The 27,101-nt window shown below is 36.0% G+C and overlaps 3 protein-coding genes across 4 annotated transcripts in view; 1 reads left to right on the forward strand and 2 right to left on the reverse strand.

The window, feature by feature from the left end:
- Positions 1-1,205: 1,205 nt before the first annotated feature.
- qrsl1 (glutaminyl-tRNA amidotransferase subunit QRSL1) lies at positions 1,206-8,037 on the reverse strand. The gene is made up of 11 exons (XM_065267406.2): positions 7,931-8,037; positions 7,450-7,609; positions 7,142-7,240; positions 6,958-7,054; positions 6,673-6,834; positions 6,408-6,583; positions 5,868-5,980; positions 4,969-5,161; positions 4,500-4,617; positions 3,955-4,160; positions 1,206-2,708 (listed from the first exon to the last, which is right to left on the reverse strand). Exons 1-11 carry the CDS (start codon positions 7,991-7,993, stop codon positions 2,506-2,508), a joined length of 1,590 nt encoding a protein of 529 aa, XP_065123478.1. The 5' UTR covers positions 7,994-8,037; the 3' UTR covers positions 1,206-2,505.
- A 97-nt stretch (positions 8,038-8,134) lies between these two features.
- rtn4ip1 (reticulon 4 interacting protein 1) lies at positions 8,135-17,226 on the forward strand. Its single transcript, XM_065267407.1, has 9 exons — positions 8,135-8,506; positions 10,205-10,356; positions 10,519-10,587; positions 10,791-10,915; positions 12,047-12,095; positions 12,175-12,311; positions 12,418-12,601; positions 14,783-14,875; positions 16,942-17,226. The coding sequence occupies exons 1-9, from the start codon at positions 8,260-8,262 to the stop codon at positions 17,062-17,064; spliced, it is 1,179 nt and encodes a 392-aa protein (XP_065123479.1). The 5' UTR covers positions 8,135-8,259; the 3' UTR covers positions 17,065-17,226.
- Positions 17,219-27,101, reverse strand: part of crybg1a (crystallin beta-gamma domain containing 1a) — a 50,700-nt gene continuing 40,817 nt past the window's right edge. For both annotated transcript variants that reach the window (XM_065267404.2, XM_065267405.2), the window contains 13 exons: positions 25,032-25,067; positions 23,923-24,101; positions 23,658-23,784; positions 23,331-23,476; positions 21,933-22,059; positions 21,782-21,811; positions 21,041-21,153; positions 20,730-20,862; positions 20,431-20,570; positions 20,183-20,306; positions 19,573-19,731; positions 19,326-19,488; positions 17,219-18,353 (listed from right to left, as the gene is read on the reverse strand). In XM_065267404.2, coding sequence (XP_065123476.1) covers positions 18,265-18,353; positions 19,326-19,488; positions 19,573-19,731; positions 20,183-20,306; positions 20,431-20,570; positions 20,730-20,862; positions 21,041-21,153; positions 21,782-21,811; positions 21,933-22,059; positions 23,331-23,476; positions 23,658-23,784; positions 23,923-24,101; positions 25,032-25,067 — 1,566 coding nt within the window. In that variant the 3' untranslated portion in view covers positions 17,219-18,264. The remainder of the gene's footprint in view (positions 18,354-19,325; positions 19,489-19,572; positions 19,732-20,182; positions 20,307-20,430; positions 20,571-20,729; positions 20,863-21,040; positions 21,154-21,781; positions 21,812-21,932; positions 22,060-23,330; positions 23,477-23,657; positions 23,785-23,922; positions 24,102-25,031; positions 25,068-27,101) is intronic.

Raw genomic sequence — 27,101 nt, forward strand, 5'->3', positions numbered from 1 at the left:
AGAGTACGTATGTGAATTTTTAGCTCAAAATAACATATACTGTAGATAATTTATTATAGCATGTTAAAATTTCCACTTTGTATGTGTGAGCGAAAATGTGCCGTTTTTGGGTGTGCCTTTAAAATGCAAATGAGTTGATCTCTGCACTAAATTACAGTGTGGTTGTTGTAGTGCAGATTAAGGGGCGGTATTATCCCCTTCTGACATCACAAGGGGAGCCAAATGTCAATTACCTATTTTTTCACATGCTTGCAGAGAATGGTTTACCAAAACTAAGTTTCTTTTTCACATTTTTGAGGTTGATAGAAGCACTGGGGACCCAGTTATAGCACTTAAACATGCAAAGAGTCAGGTTTTCATGATATGTCCGTTTTAAAGTCTGCAGAGACATAGCAATGTGTTCTGTCCAATATTAACCCCTGAGTTAAAAACAACCCAGGATTTTTTGAGTGCATGTGTCAGGCTTGTGATTTCATTAACACCTCCGCCTCTTAGGGTGTCAAGATCATCTTATTTTGATATAATTAGCTGCAAAGACTAATGATATGATGACCTTATATACTTATACTGACGTTAAGAGACATGAAAACTGCACAAACATCTATTATTATTCTTAAGTGAGAAATGTGTTATGCAGCAAACATTCACGATGCATTTTCTTTCTCCCACATTTCTACACTGTTTATCTATTATAGAGGATTGTGTGCTACATGACTTCAAATGCAAATGCAGATATTAATATTAAAAATCATAATAGTTGTGTTTAAACTCATTTTAAAGTGCACATTCTTTCATGCCCTTATTAATGTCTGAATATTTTAAGCATTCAGAATGTATTTATAAAGGCAGCCCGCCTTAAATTTAAATCTGCTGGCATACCCGCCAACAGATCCTAATTCAGAACAAATGTATTCTGTTAGCATGCATCTTATCTGCAGGAGTGTGAAAAGGCGTCACCGTTAGCAAGAAACAGGATGTCTGCTGTTCTTAGCATTGTAAGTGTGGAGTGCATGTGGTTTTTCTGTTGAGCAAAATGTGTAAACGTCATCTCATGGAGAAGCAGAACATCCACTTTTGGATACAAATCCTCCATGTTGGTTGATTGTGTAAATAATGGTACCCCACACAATAATTTCACGCTCTTTTTGCTGTTACATCAAATATAAGAGTGTTACAATTTAAGTAAGACATTTTAGACCACATTGAGATGGGCATTAACCGGAAACTGCTGATATGATATCATTATATGATGCCATTGCTGTAGTTTAGTTTGTAGAGCATTGCAATAGCAGTGGAAAAGGTCATGGAGTCGATTCTCAAGGAACATAAAAACTGATAAAAAATTTTTATAAATAAAATGCATTGCAAGTCGCTTTGGATAAAACAATCTGACATATGCATTAAAGTAAGATACAGTTATACTGCAATTCTGTGTCTCTTTGTCATAGTTATTTAAAACTGTGATGGATTGCGATACTTTACTCACTATTTGCAAATACATTACTGTTCAAAAGTTTTGAATCACTTCTTCTTTCTTTTTTCCACATTTAGGATAATAATAAACTCATAAAAATGATGCAATAACACAAAGGGGTGGTTTCCCGTACAGGGATTAGCTTAAACCTGGACTAGGCCTTAGTTTAATTAGGAAATATCATCTAGGACTAGTCTAATCCCTGACCCTGTCCGAGAAACCGTCCCAAGTCCAGTTATGGCAATTATGTTGAGACCAAAAGCATTCAAAATAAATCAAAACTGTATCATCTCAGTTCGCTTTGAGCAGTAGTTTTCAAACTGGGGGGCCCAAGATTGTGTCGGGGGCCCGGTTTTATGACATTTTATAAAATACATTCATTTATCATGAATTCTGTGTAATTAAACCTCAGAAAAAAAAGGCTACTTATCAACAGCACTACATTGTATATTTTAATAAGTTTTCTTTAATTAAAATTTTCTGTTTTACAATGTTTTATGTCATAAATTGTCTTCATTTTAAAAGTATTGAAGGAGTTTTATTGGCTGCTTTCTTATATTATTCAGTCCAAGTCATCCATTTCAAAATAAATTTCTTTAAAAATGGATAGTTACAAAAGTGATTTCAAACATACATCTGCAGATTAAATGATTTTTAAGATCATAAGACTTTTTAAGTGCTTTTAAAACTTTTGAACTGTAGTGTACTTTACTGTATGTTCTTCCGATTTTGGTCAATAAAAAAGGCTTCAATTTCACAGACTCACTTTGTGTGGTTGTTATTCTACTTCTCTAAATGTTTTTGAGATGAGATTCATGATGTTTTCCGGACAGAGCTTATCCTAGTCCCAGATATAATATATATAATAAAACTAAGGCCTAGTCCTGGATTAATGGGAAAGTGCCCCTTTATGTTTTACATTTAATGCTTTACAAAAGTGAAATCCTTACATATTTGTTAAAAGTACTTTATTTTTTTGTTCCCTTGACTTTAGTCCCTCTTTACCATAAATCATGTGTTTCAGTGTTTGGTTATGATCCGGTCGTATGTGTTCGTTCTCTGACCGATCTATCCAAGTCTTCATTGAAACGTATCATTGGAAATTCAACTTGTTGCTCCATCCAGTGGGCTACGGTCAACAACTTCCAGTCCTGTAGTGTTTGGCCAATCAGCTGCAGGCCGATGGGAAGTCCTCTGTGTGACAGGGCCGTTGGTACAGTGATAGCAGGCAAACCTATAGCAGAGAGTAAAAAATGTAATCATCATGTAAAAATAAATAATAAAATAAATAATAAATAAAATAAATAAAACTTCAGCACATCCTTTAGAAATATAGACGCTTTCAGCAGTAACAACATAAACAAGCGGCTTTCGTGGTCAACACGTAACTTCCGGTAAACTCCGCTAAGAATAAATAACAACAAATTACTTTAAACGTAGTTTATTTATATATCAAGCTAAATAAACAACACGTATATAATTACATAGGAAACCAAAACATTTGTTATTTTTGACAAGGTATTTGTTTAAGGGTCAGACCATTAAAAAACTGAAACCAGAAGTACAGTTCGGACCAGACGCGTATCGCGTCACCGCACGTGCGTCCGATGAAACAGTCTACTCTATAGGACATATTTGTATAGAATTAAGGAGTTTAGATGCAAAAGCCGCTAAAAGCCACCTCTTTTAAATATGAGATAATGAAATTTACAGAATGATCTCTAATATGTTCATTAAATACTTTAGCTTCAAAATCCCCACATCAGGTCATTCAGAAATTTTCCCCCATTGTTGGCAGAATCTGCTAAACACCACATAGATTTTTTTTAGCAAAGTCCTCTAAGTGCACAAAGGATGAAATGGATGAACGCCTATGTTTCAAATTTGAAAATTGTGAATAGTTGGGCCTGAATACAACCTGAATGTGGCATGCATCACAGCGCCCCCTAATATATGGTATTGTTTCTTTGTTTTACATTCTGACTTTTGTTATTTGCAGTGTTTCTATTTGCATCTTTAGTGATTTTGCAACTGGTTTACTATGTCTTTGAAGATGATTTTGTTTGCAAAAAAGCTTGCATGCACTTTTTTCCAGCAATAAAATAACTAAAGTGACATTTGTGAAAAAAGCATTTCAGATACTGACTAATAACCTTTTAATTGCCGTTAAAGTGAAATGACTAAACCTGAACATAAGAGCAGGATCAAAAAATGCTCATTGAAAAGAAAACATCAGATGTACTTTTTTAGGTTTTGCATCTAAACTTCAATTATTCTCTTAAAGTTCACCAAAAAAATGCCTCACTAAAACTCATAGGAGTTTTTTTATACTGCCTGAGGAGAAAACACTGTTGTACTTAAAAGGTCATTCGGCTGTGGGTCACATGTCCTTTAGTTGTAACAATGCATAGCTCTCTGTTACATCACCATACTTTTTAAACTTTAACACTTTTCCATTTCCGGTGCTTATAGTACACTACCTGCCATGTTGACAGGCTGTGTGAAGATGTCATCCTGCGCACTTCGCGTTCGGTTGTCTTTCTGTATGAAGTCAATGTATCTCGCTGCATCGCTCAGTGTCGTGGGTGTGAGGAGAACATCAACACCTGAGGTGAAGACGCTTTCAAAATCTTTAGCAATGAGACGTCTGATCTGTTGAGCTTTCACAAAGTAACGCTCGTAGTTCCTGTGAAGAAAAGCAGTGAAATCCGCAGAAACAGTTTTGAGTTATCCTTCCGGCCACATCACACTGTCTTTACAGTCCTGTTGTCAGTTTAGATTTACTTTTTTTTTTTAGATTAAAAGCATATTTACCTTTTTTAATAACAAAATTATTTTAAGGAGGTTCTCCTTTTCCATTTTTTTTTTTTACATATGATTGAATATGTGACGCACTACAATACTATGTACAGTAGCATGGAAGGCCTTTTTTGTTATATACACTGTTGGGGTGTGAGCGTGTGTGTGTGAAAGAAGCTTAAAAGCGATCTGAAAAAGCATCGGTTCTCTTTCACTAGTCACGCACTGTTTAAGAAGGAAGTAGTTCCCGGAAAGGACTCTCCTACGGACGACATTGTTAAAGCCTTCGTGTCTCGTGGTGGCGTACATGGCATCTGTGGAGCTGTCCACTGCACTGCGATGGCCTGAAGAGACAAAAAAAGATATTGTTTACTTACCCAGCAAGGAATTTTGCATTTAAAAGACATATAATAGCTGCCCAAACACAGCCCAGTGAAAATGTAAAATATGTCTAACAAATGACAAATAAATAAATGAAAATCAAACACCTTGTAATCACTGTTGACTTTGCTCACATATGGGATATCATACATCTCTCAAGTTATTTTGTCAAATACAACTTCCAGTTTATTTTGGTTAGATGTGGTTTACTCATAGCCGGACTATATTGGGCCTATAGTTAGCCTATATGGTGAAATGACAGCTATTGCTTGCTGGGGGTTGTGTTCATAATGTTATTATACATGTTCATATACCGTATTCAAGTCCATCGAAGCGTGCCATGTTGGACGCGACCTCACAGCAACACAGGACATGGTAACATACGATGGAGTGCTGTGTGTGCGGGAGGGAAACTTCTCGTACCCGCGCCCCTGCCCGCTCAAACATGGATGCCACTCGATTCCACTGGGCCAGAGTTTCTTCAGACAGGCCTGGGGCGTGATACTCCTAAAATTAAAGAAATTAAATAATAAAAACAATCTAATGATGAGATTTGGAGCATAAAAGTTTGTTTTCCGTCATTGGTTTCAAACTTTGACATGACCTTACTCATTCAATATAAAAAATATAAGGGCTGCAAAAACGATTAATTGTGACTAATCGTTTGCAAAATAAAAGTTTTTGTTAACATGTGTGTGTACTGTGTATAATAATTATGTAAAAATACATATACACAGATTAGAGTATATTTTAAAAATATTTACACATGTATATACATTTTATATTTAAATATTATATTTTATATTATATTATATTATATCAAATTACAAATACTTAGTACATAAATAGATTTTTTTTACTTAAAATTATACATGCATGTCTGTGTGTGTATTTATATATACATAATTATTATACACAGTACACACACACATAAATGATTTAAAAACTTTTTTTAGCAAACGATTAGTCGCGATTAATCATTTTGCAGTCCTAAAAAATATCAAGGTTAAATTTTCAGTCAAAAGTTTCAGTAAAACTTCTCATTGATAGCGTATTATTATACATGCTGAATGCACAGTTGTTATCCAAAAAAAGTTTATACAGTAAATATAAATATGCGAAAATCTATATTTATTTTTATTCTTATATTTGTAATCACTATACCTCTATATCATTCCTGCTAAAGACACTGTGCTATTGAAATCAGATTTACCTTTGGTATGCCGACACATATATCTCTAATATCAAAGTCTTCAGGAAGGTTTGGCGAGGTGATCGGTGCCTGGACAGTTGTTGAGTCCTTTTCGTCTTGCCCCTGGAGAATCCCTGAAACATAAAACCATGTAAAAAGTCTGACGTTGATGTGACAATACAAAAGCAGTTTTGTATAGCCAGTCCTTTAAAGGGGACATATCATAAAAATCTGACTTTTTTCAGGGCTATAATTGGGTCCCCAGTGCTTCTATCAACTTAGAAAATGTGAAAAAGAACAACCCAGTAACTTAGTTTTGTTAAATTTGGTAAACCATTTAATAGGTCTTTAAAATTTGGCTCCCTGTGTGATGTCAAAAGAGGATCTTATTATAATAATACCGCCCCTTAATCTGCACTATCCAACTACGGCACTGCCATTTAGTGCAAAACGAGAAAAAATAATTGACGGCAAAATTAAGTTTTAATTTCACTTTAACTATTGAGACCCAGACAAATTGAAATCAGTGATTGTAAGAGTAATGATTGATAATTCTCATACTCAAAACTGTGGCAGCATCATGCACACTTCTGGTCATAATTCCTGGTACGTCCATGGAGTTGACGAGAGGGATGAGACCGTGACGGGAGACAAGGCCATATGTGGGCTTCAAAGCCACAACTCCACAAAGAGACCCAGGGTTTCGTGTAGATCCTCCTGTATCTGAACCCAATGCTCTAGGAGAGTATCCGATGTACATTTACATAATTATTGGATACAAACATAATTTATTCCTCATCTAACTGATTTAACATCATTGACTTACAAGAAGGTGCTGAGAGACGCCACTGCTGCTCCGCTCCCTCCTGAACTTCCTCCTGCAATCACCCAATCAGAATCTGGATCTCCTCTGCCCTCCTCACGGTATGATGTTGCATAGCTCCAGGGGTTTCGAACGGGACCATACACCCCATCTGTACTCCCAGATCTTGCAAGAGAAAATATATGCACATCTTAATGATTGCCATTGCCATCTTGCTTTCCCCTTTATAGTTTATCCACACATTGCCATAAAACAAGCATATATGTGCATGCATGTGTGTGCACTTACCCCATTGCAAATTCATCTAAATTATTTTTTCCGACGAGAACTGCTCCTTGATCCAAAAGCTTCTGCACAACTGTTGCATTGAATGGAGGCACATAACCTACAATTGCAAACACAAGTAATGTGAACTTTTTGCAAATGTAAGCTCTAACAATCAATATTATGTCATTAATGGAGTTTAGTTGACCTTTAAGGATGTTTGAAGCACAGGTGGTCTCTATATTCTCTGTGCAGAAGTTATCTTTCACAGAAAAGGGAATGCCATCAAGAGGACCGAGAGGTTTGCCTTTAAAAAACAAATAGGATCGTATAAAAATTATTATTTAGACAAGAAACAAATGTTGTCTACTAACCGACATCGTTGCCTGGGTTGCGTATGTGTGGGGCGGGTCTAGATACTATTGGGGTTGGTGTGTGTTTGTTTAGGTGATTTCAAATGTCAACATTGGCTTTCAGAGATCATGCACCCCGCCTTTAAGTGATGCACATGCGCACCATTGCGTAGCCTGTTGTCTGCTCGCTGTGCTTGCTCTATGGCTTGCTCTTCTGTGATGGTGATATATGCATTCAAGGACTTGGTCCTCTGTATTTGGTTGATGCATTTCTTGCAGAGTTCAGTAGCAGATACCCTGCCCTCCTTAAGTGCCTGAGACACCTGCAGACGTATAAAACAGAAAAGGTAACGACGGAACCCAATACAACACAAAAAGTAGAATCACATTTTGTCCCAGTAAAACCAATACAATTTAACCATTAAATACAAGTTATTTTATATTAGACTGTGCCCTTATGAAAATTTCATGAATAACTTTAGTTGAAAATCATTTAATGACCACTACCATAATACTAAACTGAAAGTAATGTCATAACACAATATATTACCGATCGTCACGAGCTAAATCGTACAACAATACGATCGACAACAATGCATAATCTTTACAAAGTTAATTAAGAGTGTAAATAATTCAAATTTCACCTCTCTAATAGACAGGCTGAGCATCGCTGCTGCAGGACTACACGCCACACTGGAGGCTGACATGACAGTTTCTGTTGACCTCGCTGACGTCCCATCATCTCTGTTCTGTGATTGGCCGTTTCGTAAAGCGTTCCTCTCTGTGATTGGTCATTCGCGCAGCGTTTCGCTCTGTGATTGGTTCAACCCGTCATGTGAAAGTTCACTTCAAGCACTTCGGTTTGTTTAGTTTTTGTAGGGCATGCGATGTGCTTCCGACTTTGTGTAATTATGAGGTGATAGGGTTTATTATGATAATCTTAATGCTTTAATCGTGCTGCTGACATTAGAAGATGCATCTCATGTGCAGGAGGTGGTTGTTGGTGTCCAAGCTGACGGCTCGTGGAGGAAATGTTAGGAGTTTCAGTTTCTCCGCATCCCGCAGGACTGTGATGGCCGCATGGGTCATTGACAAGTACGGGAAAAACGACGTGCTGAGATTCACCAAAAATGCGGCACTTCCTATCATCCACTATCCCAATGAAGTGATCGTAAAGGTGCACGCGGCGGGTTTAAACCCCATCGACATCAGCATGAGGGGTACGTGACAGCGCCTTTACTACAATGAACCATAGTTTTAACTATGAAATTTGTAGTTCAAACCATATAAATCACAAATTCATAATACATAGCATAGTGCATAATATAAATTAGAATAAGTCTGTCAATTGCACGGTTTATTCACGTTTACTATAGTAGAACCATGGTTATTTTTTATTCAATGTAAAGTCATGTAAAAACAAGCCAAGGCTTCTGTTGAAATAATAAATGACAAAGCATGTAGGGACAGGTTTGTGAAAGATGAACACATATGACTAAACACCCCAGCTAAAAGAAGTGCACTAAAATACACTTTACTTTGTAAATTTACTATTTTCACGCACTATTTTGGATAAGGGTCAAGCTAAAATAAAAATAAAAACATGTTTGAGTTTAAAGTCATTATACTGGTAGAATTAACTAGTAGTTATTGGAGATTAAAGTAAAAATAAGGCAAATTACAGTATTAAAGTCGTAATATTGTGAGAATAAAGTCAATATAATGACAATAAAGTAGTGATGCACCGATGTATCGGCCGCCGATATTTATCGGATGAATTTGAAACCATCGGCATATCGGCAATAGCACGAGAAAGGCAGATACCGATTGTTTATTTATTAACCGCATAAAGGCAATGAGTTGCTTGTGTGTTAATGTAGCAAAAACCACCTTTGAAGGTTGTCATGTTGTCTTCTTATATTTGTTTTAGCTTAATTTGTGCCTCTCTTATTATGTTGGTCAGTTGAATGTTAATTAGATCCAATCCATGTTCAGTAAAAATTATTTGATGCAGAAATAAACTAGCTAATAGACCAACTGTATAGTATTTTATACAAGTGTTTAAATCGGTATCGGCCCAAATAAATCCTATCGGTGCATCCCTACAATAAAGTCATAATATTTTAATAATAAAGTTAATATAACAAGTATAAAGTCGTAATATTGCGAGAATAAAGTCAATATAATCATAATAGTCATAATATTTGGAGAAAAGGTCAATATTATAATAATAAAGTCATAATATATCCAAGATAAAGTCAATATAATTAGATTAAAGTCTTAATATTTTGAAAATAAAGTCAATATAACAAGAATGAAGCAGTAATATTGTGAGAATAAAGTCAATATAATGATATAAAGTCATAATATTTTGAGAATAAAGTCAATATAATGATATAAAGTAATAATATTTTGAGAATAAGTCAATATAACGATAATAAGGTTGTAATATTTTGTAAACAAAGTCTATAACGAGAATAAAGTTGTAATATTGCGAGAATAAAGTCAATATAATGATAATAAAGTCGTAATATTTCGAGAATAGAATCAATATTATGACTTACGACATTATTCTCGTTATATAGACTTTGTTCTCAAAGTATTAATTATTATTATATTGACTTTATTTTAGAAATATAACGACTTTCTTCTCGTTATATTGACTTTCTTCTCGCAATATTACAACTTTATTCTCGTTTATTAACTTTATTCTCGGAATATTATAACTTTATCTCGCAATTTTATTTATTTCTGACATTTTTCTTTAAAAACTACTAGATAATTCTCGCATTATAATGACTTTGATCTCGAGATGTTTTTTTTTATTTTAGCTTGGCCCCAATCCTCCTTTGTATAATATACAAAAAAATTTATTTAGTATGTCTTAGTATATTTGATTAATGATATATACCTTTTAGGTGGTTATGGGGCAGCTACTATGGCCATGAAACGTGACCCACTGAACATCAACCAATCAGGCAGTGAGTTTCCTCTCACCCTCGGACGTGAAGTGTCTGGAGAGATCATGGAGTGTGGGCTAGATGTGAACTACTTTAAACCAGGAGATCAGGTGTGGAGCAGTCCATTATGGAAAATTGCATACAATATTGTAATTTTCTTGTAAAAAAAAAGAGAGTTAAGTGGAATAAATGTAGAGGAAAATTAAATGAAAGAAGTGTGGATGTTTTAGGAAGAAAATCATTTGTTAAAGTATCTGTTTATCTTCTGTCAGGTGTGGGCTGCCATCCCTCCGTGGAAGCAGGGTGGTCTGGCGGAGTTTGTTGCGCTCAGTGCCAATGAGGTAAATAATATTCACACTTAAGTTTAATAGATAAAAAAACTGCAAATAAGTACAAGCATTTACAAGTTTCTAGTTTGAAACACGTACACAGTATTGTACAAAGTATTAGACCACCACCAGCAATGTTGTTTTAGTTTTATTTTGTAGTGTAGTTCAGCAAACACATGTTTGTTAAAAATACATTGTTTATCCGTGTGATTTAGGTTTCACATAAGCCCACATCACTGAATCATACTGAAGCATCATCGGTTCCATATGTGGCTGCAACGGCTTGGTCTGCAATCGTCAACACGGGAGGCTTAAACAAAGACAACTGTGCTAAGAAACGGCAAGTAACACAATTAGATAAGTCAACTATGAAAGATGAAAAACGGGAACTAAAAGTCATTTTATTTAAGTACAAATATAAATGTACTGTTCTCAAACACTAAGTTCTTCTGCTTCTTAAGAACATCAGAGCGTGCACACATTTATTTCAATGCACCAAAATGAATTTACATTTTAGGGGTATTTAGTATACTTTATTTAAGTGCACCAAAGTACTAATAAAGTTAAAGTTTAGTTTTAATAAGTATACACTTACAGGTAGCACAAATGCAATATACTTAAATGTACTCACTGGTATTTAAAGGAAAACACCACCGTTTTTCTATATTTTACTATGTTCTTACCTCAACTTAGACGAATTAATACATCCCTATCTTTTTTCAATGCGTCCAGTTAATCTTTGTACAGCGCGTTGTGAATGTGTTAGCATTTAGCCTAGCCCCATTCATTCCTTAGGATCCAAACAGGGATGAATTTAGAAGCCACCAAACACTTCCATGTTTTCTCTATTTAAAGACTGTTACATAAGTAGTTACACTGGTAAGTATGGTGGCACAAAATAAAGTGTGGCCATTGTTAAACAGATACAAAAATGAGAACTATCTTGTATGGCGGAAGAGCGCTTTATTTGCAGCACTTCGACCTCGGGCAACCTTGACGCAGGTTTGAACGAAAGGGGAAGTATTTTTATATGCTTAAAATTGCCACGTTTTGTTTTGTGCCACCATACTTACTTGTGGAACTACTTATGTAACAGTCTTTAAATAGGGAAAATATGAAGGTTAAAAAGCTAGGCTAGGCTAAATGCTAACACATTCACCACACGCTGTACAAAGATTAAAGGGACACTCCACTTTTTTGAAAATAGGCTTATTTTCCAGCTCCCTTAGAGTTAAATAATTGGGTTTTACCATTTTGGAATCCATTCAGCCGATCTCCGGGTCTGGCGGTACCACTTTTAGCATAGCTTAGCATAATTCATTGAATCTGATTAGACCATTAGCATCACGCTAAACAAAAAAATCAAAGAGTTTAGATAATGGTTTTAAAGTTTGTTTTTACTTTAGAAATGTTATAAATGTGCAGACGTTTTGAATCTGGTTGTAATGGAAACTTGTTTTTCCTTATTCAGGGTTCTTATTCTTGGGGGATCCGGAGGTGTGGGAACCTTTGCTATACAGGTGATGATAGTAATAACAATAATTTGTAAATGATCCAGTATGAAATCAAATTTGTAATTTGGTTTTTACCTCTCTACAGATGGTGAAGGCCTGGGGCGCCCATGTTACCGTAACATGTTCCCAGAATGCTGAGCGGCTGGTGCGAGATTTGGGTGCCGATGATGTTGTGGACTACACTGCCGGACCGGTCGAAAAGCAATTACAAACTTTACAGAAGTCAGTTAAACCCAAAATCATAGTTATATACTTATAAATTGCTTTGTACAGTAGCATCTGCTGAATGAATAAATGTAAAGGTCTTTTTTATCTCTTGCTTCCACAGGTTTGATTTGATATTAGATAACATTGGTGGGGATACAGAAAAATGGGCGCTGGGTTTCCTGAAACCCTGGAACGGAGCTAAATATGTAACACTAGTAACACCATTCCTGCACAACACAGACCAACTGGGCCTCGCAGATGGGATGATGCAGACCGGAGTCACCGTGGCATGCAAAGTGCTGAAGGTGAGAACCTTCATGTGTTGTTGAAGAAACATCTATATGAGGGTGGCTGGGTTTCAAACCAGTATTGTTAAATCAATGCAATGACAGACTTTTTCCATTGTCGTGGTTTATCGGTTAATATCCATGACTTTTTCGTGCTTCAGATGTAGGTGTGGGCAAAATAGAAGCTGATAGTGATTCATCGTAGGGTTACTTTAAAACTGCTCTTTCTTTTAAAATATCAAGAAGCTTCAGGAAAAAGAAACCGAATGTAGTGAAAGTGCGTGGCATCATTAAAAGAAAATATCCCCACCCACCCAAAATGTCACCACATACCTCATAAACCTTTACTCTTTTTTCCCATAAGTATTGAGGCACTTGTGACACGATTCGCTAGAGAGGTAAAAATGGGGAAGACGCTGGGAAATAGTTTATTTCCCACACAGAAATAACATTGAATGAAATAAAACACCAATATATCAGATTTCTGCATGGGATCGTATTATAACTTGAAACGGGACTACAATGCTGCATTCTTTAATTATCATTGACAAATTCTTGCAGCACTTTAAATTATTAGTATTTAAATATCTGTGCAATATTCCATTACTAGTTAGGGTCACACCAAAAGATTTTTTTAAATCTTTTAAGATTTTCAAAATGTGAGAGACCACAAACATGATGAAAAAATATATATGATTTAACACGTTTGTTCCTATAGTGTGTAAAGTGTCACTATGTGGTCATGACAGCACATCGCGCACCATATGATTAACTTTACAAACAATGTGAGTCATGAGAACACAAGAAATCTGGCTGATATTTTGTAAAGTCTCTGGTGGGCATAAAAAAATTGCATTAATACAGTGGACTGCCTTTTTACATGTCCATCTCAATTTGGACTGTGCCTGCTGCACCATGGTTGTTATGGTTTTGTCTTTCATCAGGGCGCTTTCTGATTGGGTATCGGTTCGTTCTACGTGACAATATGTGTGTCAAACATACTGTCCTCGGGGTTCCCTCACACAACAGGATTTCTGATTGTAAATATTCAGCATTTGTGATCAGAGCGGCCCGAGGTGCTTTCGAGTTTATCCATTTATCAAAATGTAATCTGCTTGTTAAAGGCGGGGTGCACGATTTCTAAAAGCCAATGTTGACATTTGCAATCACCTAAACACGCCCCTACCCCAATAAAATCTGGACCTTGCTTTGATAGACACATACGCAACCCAGGCAACGATGTAGTTTAGTAGACACGCCCCTTACTGCTGATTGCAACAAGTGTGTTTTGGTACTCGGCCCGACTTCCTTTTCCAAAGTGTTTTTCAAAAATCGTTCACCCCGCCTTTAACTTGTGACCAAAGGGACACCGTTTCCGGGTCCAAAACTCCACTGACTACATTTTAAATAGCTATTTATTAGCACTGTTTATTCATTTCACGCATTTAAGCTTCATTTTTATAAACTTGCGGTGTACACTACATTATCCAGGCTCATGGCATCCTGGAAATAGGTCATGAAGATTCAGCTTTTTATTCCGTGAAAGTCATGAAATTTGACATTTGACTTAGATTAGGATGAATATACTCATGAGTCATTACAGTTGTTATCGTATGTTACAGAAGTACAAGATTCTTCAATAGATTTAACTGTTTGCCAAGAATTAGTTTCAGTTCTTGAAGTGCTATAAGACATTTGACACATTAAACACATTTCACACAGTTGTGTTGTATTGTTTACAGACTGTGCAGACTGTAAATATATATATATAAAGTCCTATCTGTTATAAATTTTGCATGTAAGAAATGGCAGCGTACACAATTTTATTAAGATTTCAATCTAGTTTTGTGGTTTTTGGTAGCTTTTTTTTTTTTAAATATGCATGTGGGTACAAGTCTGGTTTGATGAGTAAACATTGTACTTGAGGTTCAGCCGGAAATCTACACCCCTTCTCTTTACATTGGACTCACAAACCAAAACCCTTGTGCTTTGAAACCATACGCATGGTATGTCTGTATGTACGGTGAAAGCCAGGTGCAAAACGTTGCGGTGCATGTGGCATAAATGAATAAATCAGTGAAAATGAATTACTGAAATAATATGAGTCAGGTTAGAAATTAATAATTATCAGTCAGGTCAAAATATGCAGGTTGGTTATTGATCTCTCTCTCTCTCTCTCTCTCTCTCTCTCTCTCTCAGCACCTCAGGAAAGGAGTGCATTATCGCTGGGGTTTCTTTGCTCCAAGTGGCCCTACATTAGATGACATCAGTGAAATGGTTGATGCTGGAAAGGTACAGTTTTGGGGTCTTTATGAATGTACTCATTTAATGAGTCAAAACTATTTCTCATTCATTTTACATTTGACTGAGCTTTAATGAATTCTCAATTTGAGTTGCTAAAGTTTATTCCAAAACGGTTAGTGGAAAAATCTTTAGTTACCTCGTGCACGTGTTAAGAATAGATCTGATATCAGACATATAAACAAGACAGACATGTCAATGAATACGCTTCATTAGCAAAAGGGCTTAGAGACAATAAACATTAGTGTGTAAAGATTAAACAACAGCCGAGTCCTTAAAAAAGTGCTTTAACATACACTAACATACTATCATTAATTAATTATGTACTTAATATACAAAAATTACTCTAAGATAAACTCAAAGGCGTAGTCCACCCAAAAAATGGGGACCATTGATTTTTTTCATAATAGAATTAAAAAATACTATGGTCAAGTCAATAGGACCATTTTTGGGTGAACTACTCCTTTAACATGTAGTGTACCCAACTGTGCTATTTTGAGACACCATTCATTTCAATACACTATCATCCGGTTTCACAAACAAGGCTTAAGGCTAGTTTTAGACTAAAAGACATATTTGAGGTGTCTCGACTGAAAATAACTTGCACTGACAGATCTTAAAATATGCAAGTGCTGTTAATTTGTCTCAAGATACAAACCAGTCTTTTTATAAGGCATGTTTATTGAAGATGCCTAAACATCTTAATTTAACTAAGGCCTAGTCCTGGCTCTAGCTAAGCCAATAAAATCAGTTTAAGTATTACTGGTATTTAGGACTTTTTTGTGCACTATGGTACTACGGAAGTAGAATTGTGACCCTGGACCACAAAACCACTCATAAGTCGCACGAGTATATTTGTAGCAATGGCCAAAAATACATTGTATGGATTAAAATTATATTTTTATAAGTAAAAATCATGCTCCATGAAGATATTTTTTACATTTTTTTTACCGTAAATATATATAAAAAATATTTCTCATTAGTAATACGTGTTCCTTAGGACTTTATTTGGACAACTTTAAATGCGATTTTCTCAATATTTTGATTTTTTTCACCCTCAGATTCCAGATTTTTAAATAGCTATATATCTACCAAATATGGTCATATGCTAACACACCATACATCAATGGAAAGCTTATTTATTCAGTTTCAGATTATTTATAAATCTTAACTTAAAAACAATCTACTTTTATGATTGTTTTTGTGGTCCAGGGTCACATTTATACTTTTAATTAGTATATTAATAACAATGCACTCAAATGTACTAGTATTTGGGTATATTTATAGTACATTTTATTTTTATCTGGGCATGTAACCAACAATGAAGTTGTAAAGTCTAAAAAATCTGATACTGAATGACACAAAAGGTAACATAATGAAATGTATCTGATAGTTAAGTTCATCTAAAACATTGTGCTGTTGTGCCTGCATATCTTGTGTTTGTTTGGTAATCTGAGAGACTGCAGTCACAGAGATATATCTTAGCAAACATGATTATGTAAAGGTTGTCTTTAAATTAAATTTGTATTTATTTATTTTTAATAGTCATATTTGTACTATTTTTGTTGATTAGTAGTTTCAGAGTTGAATTGGTTAACTTGTTTATATCTAAACCAGCAAGCTTTCCTTTGAATTGAACCAGAAACCCACAGGCCCAATGGAAACTTTTACCACGATGTACATCCCTCAGATCAACCTTTTCTCAAGGGTAAAAGGTTGTTTGACAGATTGTGCTTTGCTCTTTGGGTCAAACCGGCAACTTTCTGTTTACCGGCCCTGAGCTGCAACCACTACGCCACACCCAAAATATTGTACACTATTACACCCAACTATACAATAGCACTACCTAATGTATGAACGCTGAAGTGCCTACAAATATGATATGGAGGATTCGATTTATATTCCATTATATTCATATATATGTGTGATTCAATTTAATTAGGGTGACATTTTACTACACAATTCACCTTTTAAAGTGTCTAAGTCAAGTTGTGCCCTGTATAAATTGTTTCAAGTCTAACTAAACTTCATTCATCTCCTCATCATGTTGTTTTTAGATCAGACCTGTGCTGGAGGAAGTCTTCTCGTTTGCTCAGGTGCCCAATGCCTTTCAGAAGGTGGAGCAGGGCCACGCAAGGGGAAAAACTGTGGTTAACATCATCAAGGACCAGGAAGAGTAACTATGGCAACCTGAAAGAATGAGCGTTATTGTGGCGGATGTGCCGTGTCTTTGTGGTTACAAACAGGGTTTTTGGATCCATAGTTTGAAACAATAGTCTTTTATAAATGTAAAAACGTTTTTGTCTGGTAAGTTGTTAAATTAAAAACATCTACTGTAGTCACCACAGTGTCTTTATTTTGCATTTGCATAATTTAAATAGGCCAAAGAAAACAATAAAAAAATGTAACGGTATATTTTGGAAATCTGGACGTAGCAACACTGAGAATAGTTTATTTATTTTTTTAGAAAAAAATGTAAAGAAAATAAAGAAATACTCTGATGACTGAACAGCTACTCTATGATCAGTTACCAACATGTCAGCATGTGAACTGATGCCAGATCAGCATAATGAGAGATGAAATACAGCTTTAACAACACGCACTGAGTAAAAATGGTCCCACGTTTGCTTTCAGTCAGTCAGCAGCCTAATACTAAAAACTAAAATGTGACTCTGGACCACAAAACCAGCCATAAGGGTGATGTTTCAAAATTTATATTTATACATAATCTGAAATTTGGATAATTAAGCTTCTAATTGATGTATGGTTTGTTAGGATAGGACAATATTTGGAAGAGATAGATATTAATATTTGAAAATCTGGAATCTAAGGGTTTTAAAAAATATTCTTTTGTGAGATAAATATATATATATAAAAATATATATTTACGCTAGTAAATTTACAAAATATCTTCATGGAACATGATCTTTATATCCAAAATATTTTGGGCATAAAAGAAAAATCGATAATTTTGATTCATACAATTGCTACAAATATACCTGTGTGACTTATGATTAGTTTTGTGGTCCAGGGTCATAAATCTTAAGAGTCACCTAAAGTGCACATAAATACATGGTAATGCTAGAGCGCCCCACTGTGGTCGTATCAATGCATTGAAGTCGCATGATTAAACATGTAAGTGGGACGGGTTGAAACTATGATCAGCACATCAGGTCATATCCATCACTTTAATGTCTTTTCGTAGCGTATAGACTTGAAGATTATTGTCCACAGAGACATCGCTCATGAAGGAAGCTCAGACCTTTTTCTTTTTAAAGATCCAAAGGTCCAGCTTGGTATAAGAGTCTCATTTATGTCTCTGATTCATGACTGACAGCAGAATAGCTTCAAATTCATCAGAAATGACTTGTGGAGTAACTTTACAGGATTTCCACAGTCCACCTCTGGTTTGGTTTCTGTTCATCAAAGGTATTAATGATCACCTGGTTTTTATCATATTGCTGACCACCTGGAAGAAAAAAAGATGACGTTAAATACATCTCAAACCTTTTCTTTACATGCAAACTGTTGTACAGTAAAAATTGTTCGGTAAGGTGTATCGCACCACCTGGTTACATGGTTTTTGCATCCTTAAATGACATCAGGTTGGTTCGAGTTTCACAGTAATTTGAACCTCAAACAAACCTCATTCAGAATCCACGGACAAACAAATGAACAATACAACAGTGATCTTTCATCGCAAAGATTATTATGTCAGCCCAACTAAATGATTTATTAGTTTGACTAGTCTGATAGACCCACAAGCTGAACAGTATAGTACATTACAAGCTATACGTTTTATTAGTACGTGTGTGTGTTTGCTGGAATCGAACCCACAACCTTTTGCACTGCTAATGCAATGCCCCAGACTAAAATGCATGATTCAATTTTAAAACATCTTGCACTGACATATCTCAACTTGCACACCACTATTGTTTTTTGTAAGGTATGTGTATAAAAACTACTTAGATGTCCTAATATGACTAAGGCCTAGTCCTGGATTAAGCTAAAACCAGCCCGAAAAATATAATAAAAGTCCTATCATCATGTTGTAAGATTCAAATATATCTTTAACAGGATGGTGTGGTATGTATGTGGGTAGGGAGAGGGCCCAAGCAGATCGAGTATAGTCGCTAATAGAAATCACACAGATATGATCTGACATCACCATTTGTCAAAATATGGGTGTGGCTTCTTTGATTGAAACACACATACACACCCCATATCTGCATACATTGACCTGCACAAGCATGACGCCCTGTACAACCAACCAAATTGTACCATGAACCCAAATGAGTCATTGCAAGTGATTGATGCTTTTACTAATGTGTCCCTGTAGCTCAAAAATCATGGGTTTGACTCCCAAGAAACACACATACTGTTGCTTTGGATAAAAGCATCTACGAATTATTCATCCATCCACACAACCACATAAACTCACCTTTGACCTCCATCACAAGGTCAGGCTTAAAGTTGTTCCTGATGAGTCCATCTCCCGTGATGCTCCAGAAATGATTGTCCATGCCCGGGTTGGGTGAGATGCTTAACCTGCCACCTGCCATTACCAATCCACCAGAGGTCTCCACACAACAATCCTCCACCATCTTCAAACAGAAAGAGACCAAAATTGCAGGATCAGTTAACAAAGCAATACATTTACACAACCATGTTGATTAAATTCACAATACCTTGCAGCGCAGTAGTCCGTTTTCATAAACCCAGATCTGCTCTGGACCCCCAGATTCCTCCAGCACTTGAACCCGAACCAGCTTTATATCATCCAGGGGTCCAGAGATAGACATCAGGCAGCCCGTCTCCGCGCTACGCAGCCGGAAATAAACACGTTTCTGTCGTAAAACAGAAAGGAGAGACATATGAAGCTTTAAGAATTACTAATGTACTTTACCTTACACTTACATGTGCTGTTCCTAAACAATTAACGTCCACACCTACAGTACAAGCAAAACAATACAACACCCCACTGTAATACATTGAACTCACACACACACCCCAGTAATAACATTGGGACACAGTGACGTGGAGTTACATGAAATATTTAGCTTATAAAAGTGAAATATTTTAGTCATTGTCAGCGGAACAATGGTTCCCTCTCCCAAAAAGCCCATTCATATTTCCCATACACTTTTAGATTATCTCAAAAAACTTAAGCTACAATCAACATCAACGTCATTACCACCAAGCTCCTGACAGCTTGTTTTAATGCTTTTGCCGGCAGCGGTGTTACAGGTTTTTAAATGATAGAGAATCAAGAGTTTGTCTTCCTGTAGAGACTGTTACCTGCAATAATGGACGCAGGGAACCAATCCGGTCCCATCCTTTAAACTTCTTCCAATCACCAATCTCACCGGGGTGGAGCAAAACCTGCCGGCCATGGAAATTGCTGTATTCATACAACACCCAACTGCATTGACAACATACACACACACAAGTAAAAAAGAAAAACAATTATTCATTTGCATAGACAAATTTTATCACAGGACTTTTAAGTACTAGGGAAGATTGAAAATTAAACAGAAATCACTCACATTCCTCCGTTGATCAATAGGGAGTTGACTCGCCCATTCATGCCAACTAGGGAAAGGTTCAAAGCCCCGTCTGTCAAAATGATTTTCCGCCCTCTGAAGTTGGATTTACAGTGAAGAGTGATAGAGGGCATAGAAAATTCCTGAAGTGAAGAAAGACAGAAAACTAATGTAACATAAAACATAAATCAGTATGGGTGCATGTGCTTCCAATGCAATCTGTTCCTCAGGCACAGCTATTGTTTGAATGCATAAGACGTCGCATGGGCAACTTTTATGGTACTAGAGCGGCAAGTACTTACATGTCCTACAGTGTGAACAGAGCTGATTTTGCAGTTTGAGTTGAGTAAGCCCATAGCTTCAGGATTTGGATATTCTCCTTCCTCCAGCACATACATGTTATCTGTGAACTGTGGTCCGTCGAACAGCACCCAGCTTTACACACAAACAGAGAAGTGCAAAATACTCTCTTTAAATACTCTGTAACACTTTGGAAATGTGTGCTTTTGCCCTATCATATCTTCCTTGACCAAATAATAAAGTGGCAAGGATTAAAACCACTCAAATTGTGAATAACATCCTAGTGAGTCTGTTGTATGACAAATGTTCCCACCTCCCAGCTAGGACCTTGCAGGACAGGGGTTGGAAATCCTCGGGCAGGAACGCCACACTTTCGTCTAAGGCCAAAACGTCTCCTTGAAAGCCTGGCTCGCTATACAACTGGACCTGAGAACCAATAAGAGAAAAAAGATTTAAAGGAACAGTATGTAAGTATGCACGGTTGCAAATATTTGGCGGTGCGCATATTATTCAGATAGCAAAATTTGTACTGTACATAAACGAAACCCATAAACGAAAATCCTATAAATCCCCACAATAAGTGCAACAAAAAAAATCATATTATATCTGCATATCTAATATAATCTGTTATTACATGGCACTCTTGGATGCTTGATTCTGATTGGCCAATGGTGACATTCTGAGGTGTGTTATTCCCAGATAACAACCACCTAAAACTGATAACACAGCCTAATCCGGGTCCTGCCAGTCATCTTAACATTCAATATAAATACGCATATAATTAATAAAATATATTTACATATGATTAAACCAAATGCATGTTTATCTTGTTTGTTTGAATGTGTCTTGGCTTAATGTCTTTAGGAAAGTTTCCCTTGCATATGCTTTGCATTTCTTACAAAAAAAACTAATAACATATCAAATCAATATTTTGTGTAAATATATTTATTTAATATATATTTATGCTTCACGTAAGGGTCTTGATTATACTGTCAGGAATTATTCTGCGATAACAACCAGCTGGCTGTATGTTATTATTTAGCATCTAACTCACCTTATATCTTGATAAATCTTCTGCTTGATCCTGAGACACAAAAATAAAACAAATTAAGTCAATAATAAGATAAACATCTATGGCATTTATTGCAAAAATAAGATACAATCTAATAGATATCATTTCAGATAAGCAAATATAAATCAATTACCAAAATAACAGGTTGAAAAGACAAAATCCTGCCGTTCTGTGCGCCCCAGTCTGCCGGGTTGCCATACAGACCCTTCTCCAAAATATACAGCTCACCTGAGAAATGTGCATTCTCAAATGCTATCCACCTGTGTGCAGTCAGATGTTAAACAGTCAGACTAGTTTACCTACTAGTTAATAGCAAGTTTTGATCTTATCTGTATCTCAGACAGCAGAGTTGCACACATGTACAGTATGTGAGCATGCATGTGTGTTTTAAAACATTTTTGTGCGTCTCTGGATGCGAGAATGGGTGTGTTGGCCACATCATGACTAAAAAGTCTTCAATAAGGCAAATAACGTTTGTATGCCTCAGGATATTTGACACCTGACGCACATTAACAACCTACGATGTGGCCGTGATGTGTCAACATGAACAACATGTACCCTGTTTACTTTCATTGCATGTTCGTGCGCATAATTTATTAAAATACGTTATTGAAAACCAGACAAATGTCAGTCTTTGTAATCTATCATCAAAATGTAATAGCTCGGCCTCAGAAATAGCTTTTGTTTACCGATGACCTCACCAAATCCTTTCAAACTCTTCTCCTCCATCCGGCACATCCCGTTAAGCAAAGTAAAATTGGATTGCATGCCGATTTTAAAATACTTAAAGGGACATTCCACTTTCCAGCTCCTCTAGAGTTAAACATTTGATTTTTACAGTTTTGGAATCCAGTCAGCTAATCTCTGAGTCTGACGCTAGCACTTTTAGCATAGCTTAGCACAATCCATTGAATCTGATTGGACCATTAGCATCGCGCTCAAAAATTACCAAAGAGTTTCAATATTTTTCCTATTTAAAACGTAACTCTTCTGTAGTGACATCGTGTACTAAGACCGATGGTTACAGCAGCAAAGTCTATGATTATTATGCCAGAATGTGAGTATAGTTCCTAACATATCTGCCAAAAAAACCCCACAACTTTTAATTTTTCGTCGGTCTTAGTACACTATGCAAGTACAGAAGAGTCAAGTTTTAAATAGGAAAAATATCCAAACTCTTTGGTTATTATTTAGCACGATGCTAATGGTCCAATCAGATTCAATGGATTGTGCTAAGCTATGCTAAAAGTGCTAGCCCAAGCCATGGAGATCAGCTGAATGGATTCCAAAACGGTACGAATCAAATGTTTAACTCTAGGGGAGCTGGAAAATGAGGAACCTCTGAAAACAAACATCTTTCTGGTGTGATTTTATCTTTGTGGACAGCTGGCCAAGTACGCTTGTAAACATTTAAATGACAGATTTACGATCCTCCTAAATACAAGGGTTAAAAAAAAGTGTCGAAAAACATAAAGGTGACACCTGAGAAAGAAAACAAGTTTAGAGGTAAAAGAAAAAAATAGTCACTCACACGCCAGAGAGGACTTCCACCGACTGTGTCTTTATGCCGAAATCGGTGGCTTCCATGTTGAATACAGGTTCGAGCAGGTCCACATTCAACCCTCTCTGGCCGAAATCTGTCTCTCTGAACAACCTCACGTGAGGAGTCATAAAATCCTACAGGACACAAAACCAGTCTCTCATTATCAATAAAACAGCACCATACATCACAAAAACACAGGGTTGCTTTGTTTCTAAATGTCAGATTCAGTGATGTCAGCATGCCTTGCTGTGAGTCATTAATTATTTATTTCAAATCTCACGCATAATCTTTTGTAATTCAGTCTTGTGTACTTACTGCTAATAAAGGACGTATAGAGAACATCCCGTCTTGCAGTCCGCCCCAATCTGTGAAGTCCACGTACTCTCCTTCCTCCAAAAGATACTGGCAACCCTCGAACCCAGACGCAGAGTAGCCTACCCAGCTAGCAAATATGAATAAAACACAAATAACGTCTCAACAAAGTATTTTGATCTATTGTATTGATGGATGATATAGGCCAAACCATCGGCGTAATCCTGTACTTACAACATCAGCCCTGTACTTATATAAATACACTTACAGGCCACTCAGGATCTTCAATGAGCCGACAGAACTGAATCTCTTCTTCGTTTCAGAGGTATCATCAGGACTCTCCTCTTCTGCAGTCTTCTCCTGGTACTCAATCTCATCAAAGCTATATATGTCTCCATCGATCTCTATGCCCTCGCCCTGGAACATCGGCTTTTCATACAGCACTGCCTGATTTAAGACAGAGAGATAAACTCATCTTTCATTAACATTAAGACTTTCAGGGGTGGTTTCCCGGACAGGGATTAGCTTAAAATAAGACTAGGCCTTAGTATAATAAGGAAATATAACTGGTTTTAACAAACACGCCTTACTAAAAACATAACTTGTGTGCATTTTGAGGCAAGACAAAGAGTACTGATGTATTTTAAGATATGTCAGTCCAAGCTGTTTGGACAGCTCTTGCATTTATTTTAGTCTTGGACTAGTCTAATCCCTGTCTGGGAAACTGGCCCATAATTTGTCACTGTATGGGAGGTGTCTTCTAAACAAAATCAACACATCAACTATCCTCTGTTAGCATAAAATATGAAATGCCTCAGATCTCTGAGATGCTTTTACACTTAGTGACATCATATTTGGAATTCTGGGAATTCTTGATTCATTGTCACTCGAGACTGCTCAAGGCCCGTCTGATGTGAGTTCTGGAATCTCAGGCACTTTGTCAAACATCGCCCTCAGGAAGTTTTTTATAAACCAACACAGATTCCTCGGTCTAGAATCACATGAATAATTTAATTTGTGCTCCATTTGACATGTCCTCGCCAGTGAAACAAGTACAGCCAAAACTCTGACTGCACCTCTTAATGTCAGACTGCGGTATGAGACACAATGTGTTGGAACGTTCAGGGCTCCGAAATCAAAGAAATAAACCCTGGCTGAACATGCCAAGAACAAAAACAAACCCTGCCTTTGGACGTGCTCAGTCTGGTCTATAACCCTGACTGTTTCACTACCTGTAATAACAGGTAACTTTATTGCCAGGGTGTACAGAATGTCTTTCAACAAATTTATTCTTCTTTCTTGTCATGTTGCATTTACACATTTAATAATTCTCAGCAAGATGAACTACACCTATTCTTAAAATAATCGGTGTCTTACCTTCACTTCATTGGGATTTTCCACCTTAATTTCACCCTGTAAAAAAGCAAAGAAACCATTTTACATGTTTACAAATCTTTCAAAATAACAATTAAACCAAAAAATTTGAGAAGCACTGATATATCGGCCAATAATAGGTATCGGACGAGTCATGGTTGATATATCCTGTCAATCAAAAGAAATATAACAATGAATTTGAGCTCTGTGTATAGAAAATGTAAATAAACATCACTAGTTATGTGTTATGCATTTTCATAATATGAATAATCTGAATAATCGGCTATCGAATTGCTGGAAAAATGTCATATCGGTGCATCTCTACAAATATAATTTTTTTTGTCATTTATGCATTTTCATTTTGTAAGTTAATATAACTACCAAACTATCGGTATCGGCAGAAATCTGTCTGAATAATCGGCTATCGAATTGCTGGAAAAATGTAATATCGGTGCATCTCTACAAAATTACATTTTTGTCATTTATACATTTTCATTTTGTAAGTTAATATAACCACCAAACTATCGGTATCTGCAGAAATCTGTCTGAATAATCGGCTATCGAATTGCTGGAAAATGTAATATCGGTGCATCTCTACAAAAATAATTTTTTGTCATTTATGCATTTTCATTTTGCAAGTTAATATAACCACCAAACTATCGGAATCTGCAGAAATCTGTCTGAATAATCGGCTATTGAATTGCTGGAAAAATGTAATATCGGTGCATCTCTACAAAAATAAATTTTTGTCATTTATGCATTTTCATTTTGCAAGTTAATATAACCACCAAACTATCGGTATCTGCAGAAATCTGTCTGAATAATCGGCTATTGAATTGCTGGAAAAATGTAATATCGTTGCATCTCTACAAAAATAATTTTTTGTCATTTATGCATTTTCATTTTGCAAGTTAATATAACCACCAAACTATCGGTATCTGCAGAAATCTGTCTGAATAATCGGCTATTGAATTGCTGGAAAAATGTAATATCGTTGCATCTCTACAAAAATAATTTTTTGTCATTTATGCATTTTCATTTTGCAAGTTAATATAACCACCAAACTATCGGTATCGGCAGAAATCAGTCGGAATAATCGGCTATTGAATTGCTGGAAAAATGTAATATCGGTGCATCTCTACAAAAATTTGTTTTTGTCATTTATGCATTTTCATTTTGTAAGTTAATATATAACCACCAAACTATCGGTATCGGCAGAAATCAGTCAGAATAATCGGCCATCGAATTGCTGGAAAAATGTTATATCGGTGCATCTCTACAAAATACATTTTTGTCATTTATACATTTTCATTTTGTAAGTTAATACAACCACCAAACTATCGGTATCGGCAGAAATCAGTCTGAATAATCGGCTATTGAATTGCTGGAAAAATGTAATATCGGTGCATCTCTACAAAATGACATTTTTGTCATTTATACATTTTCATTTTGTAAGTTAATATATAACCACCAAACTATCGGTATCGGCAGAAATCTGTCTGAATAATCGGCTATTGAATTGCTGGAAAAATATAATTTCGGTGCATCTCTACAAATTTTTTTTTTGTCATTTATGCATTTTCATTTTGCAAGTTAATATAACCACCAAACTATCTGTATCTGCAGAAATCAGTCTGAATAATCGGCTATTGAATTGCTGGAAAAATATAATATCGGTGCATCTCTACAAAAATAATTTTTTTATCATTTATGCATTTTCATTTTGCAAGTTAATATAACCACCAAACGATTGGTATCTGCAGAAATCTGTCTGAATAATCGGCTATCATATTGCTGGAAAAATGTTATATCGGTGCATCTCTACAAAAATTACATTTTTGTCATTTATGCATTTTCATGTTTCTCTACATCCATGTCTTTCTTCCTTGAATGACACACAAAAGGAGTTATTTATAGCAGAATGTCATATAATGTAAACTTCTCCCTTTATTGAATATGAATGGTTACCATGACTGTCCAGATTTTCAATGGATAATAACTTCCCTTTAGTTTCATGCACAAAGCTACTGTATCATATGGCGGCAAAAGACTATAGCTACTAGTATAGATTAC

This window comes from Paramisgurnus dabryanus, chromosome 17 (assembly GCF_030506205.2).
Source record: "Paramisgurnus dabryanus chromosome 17, PD_genome_1.1, whole genome shotgun sequence".
Taxonomy (NCBI): Eukaryota; Metazoa; Chordata; class Actinopteri; order Cypriniformes; family Cobitidae; genus Paramisgurnus; species Paramisgurnus dabryanus.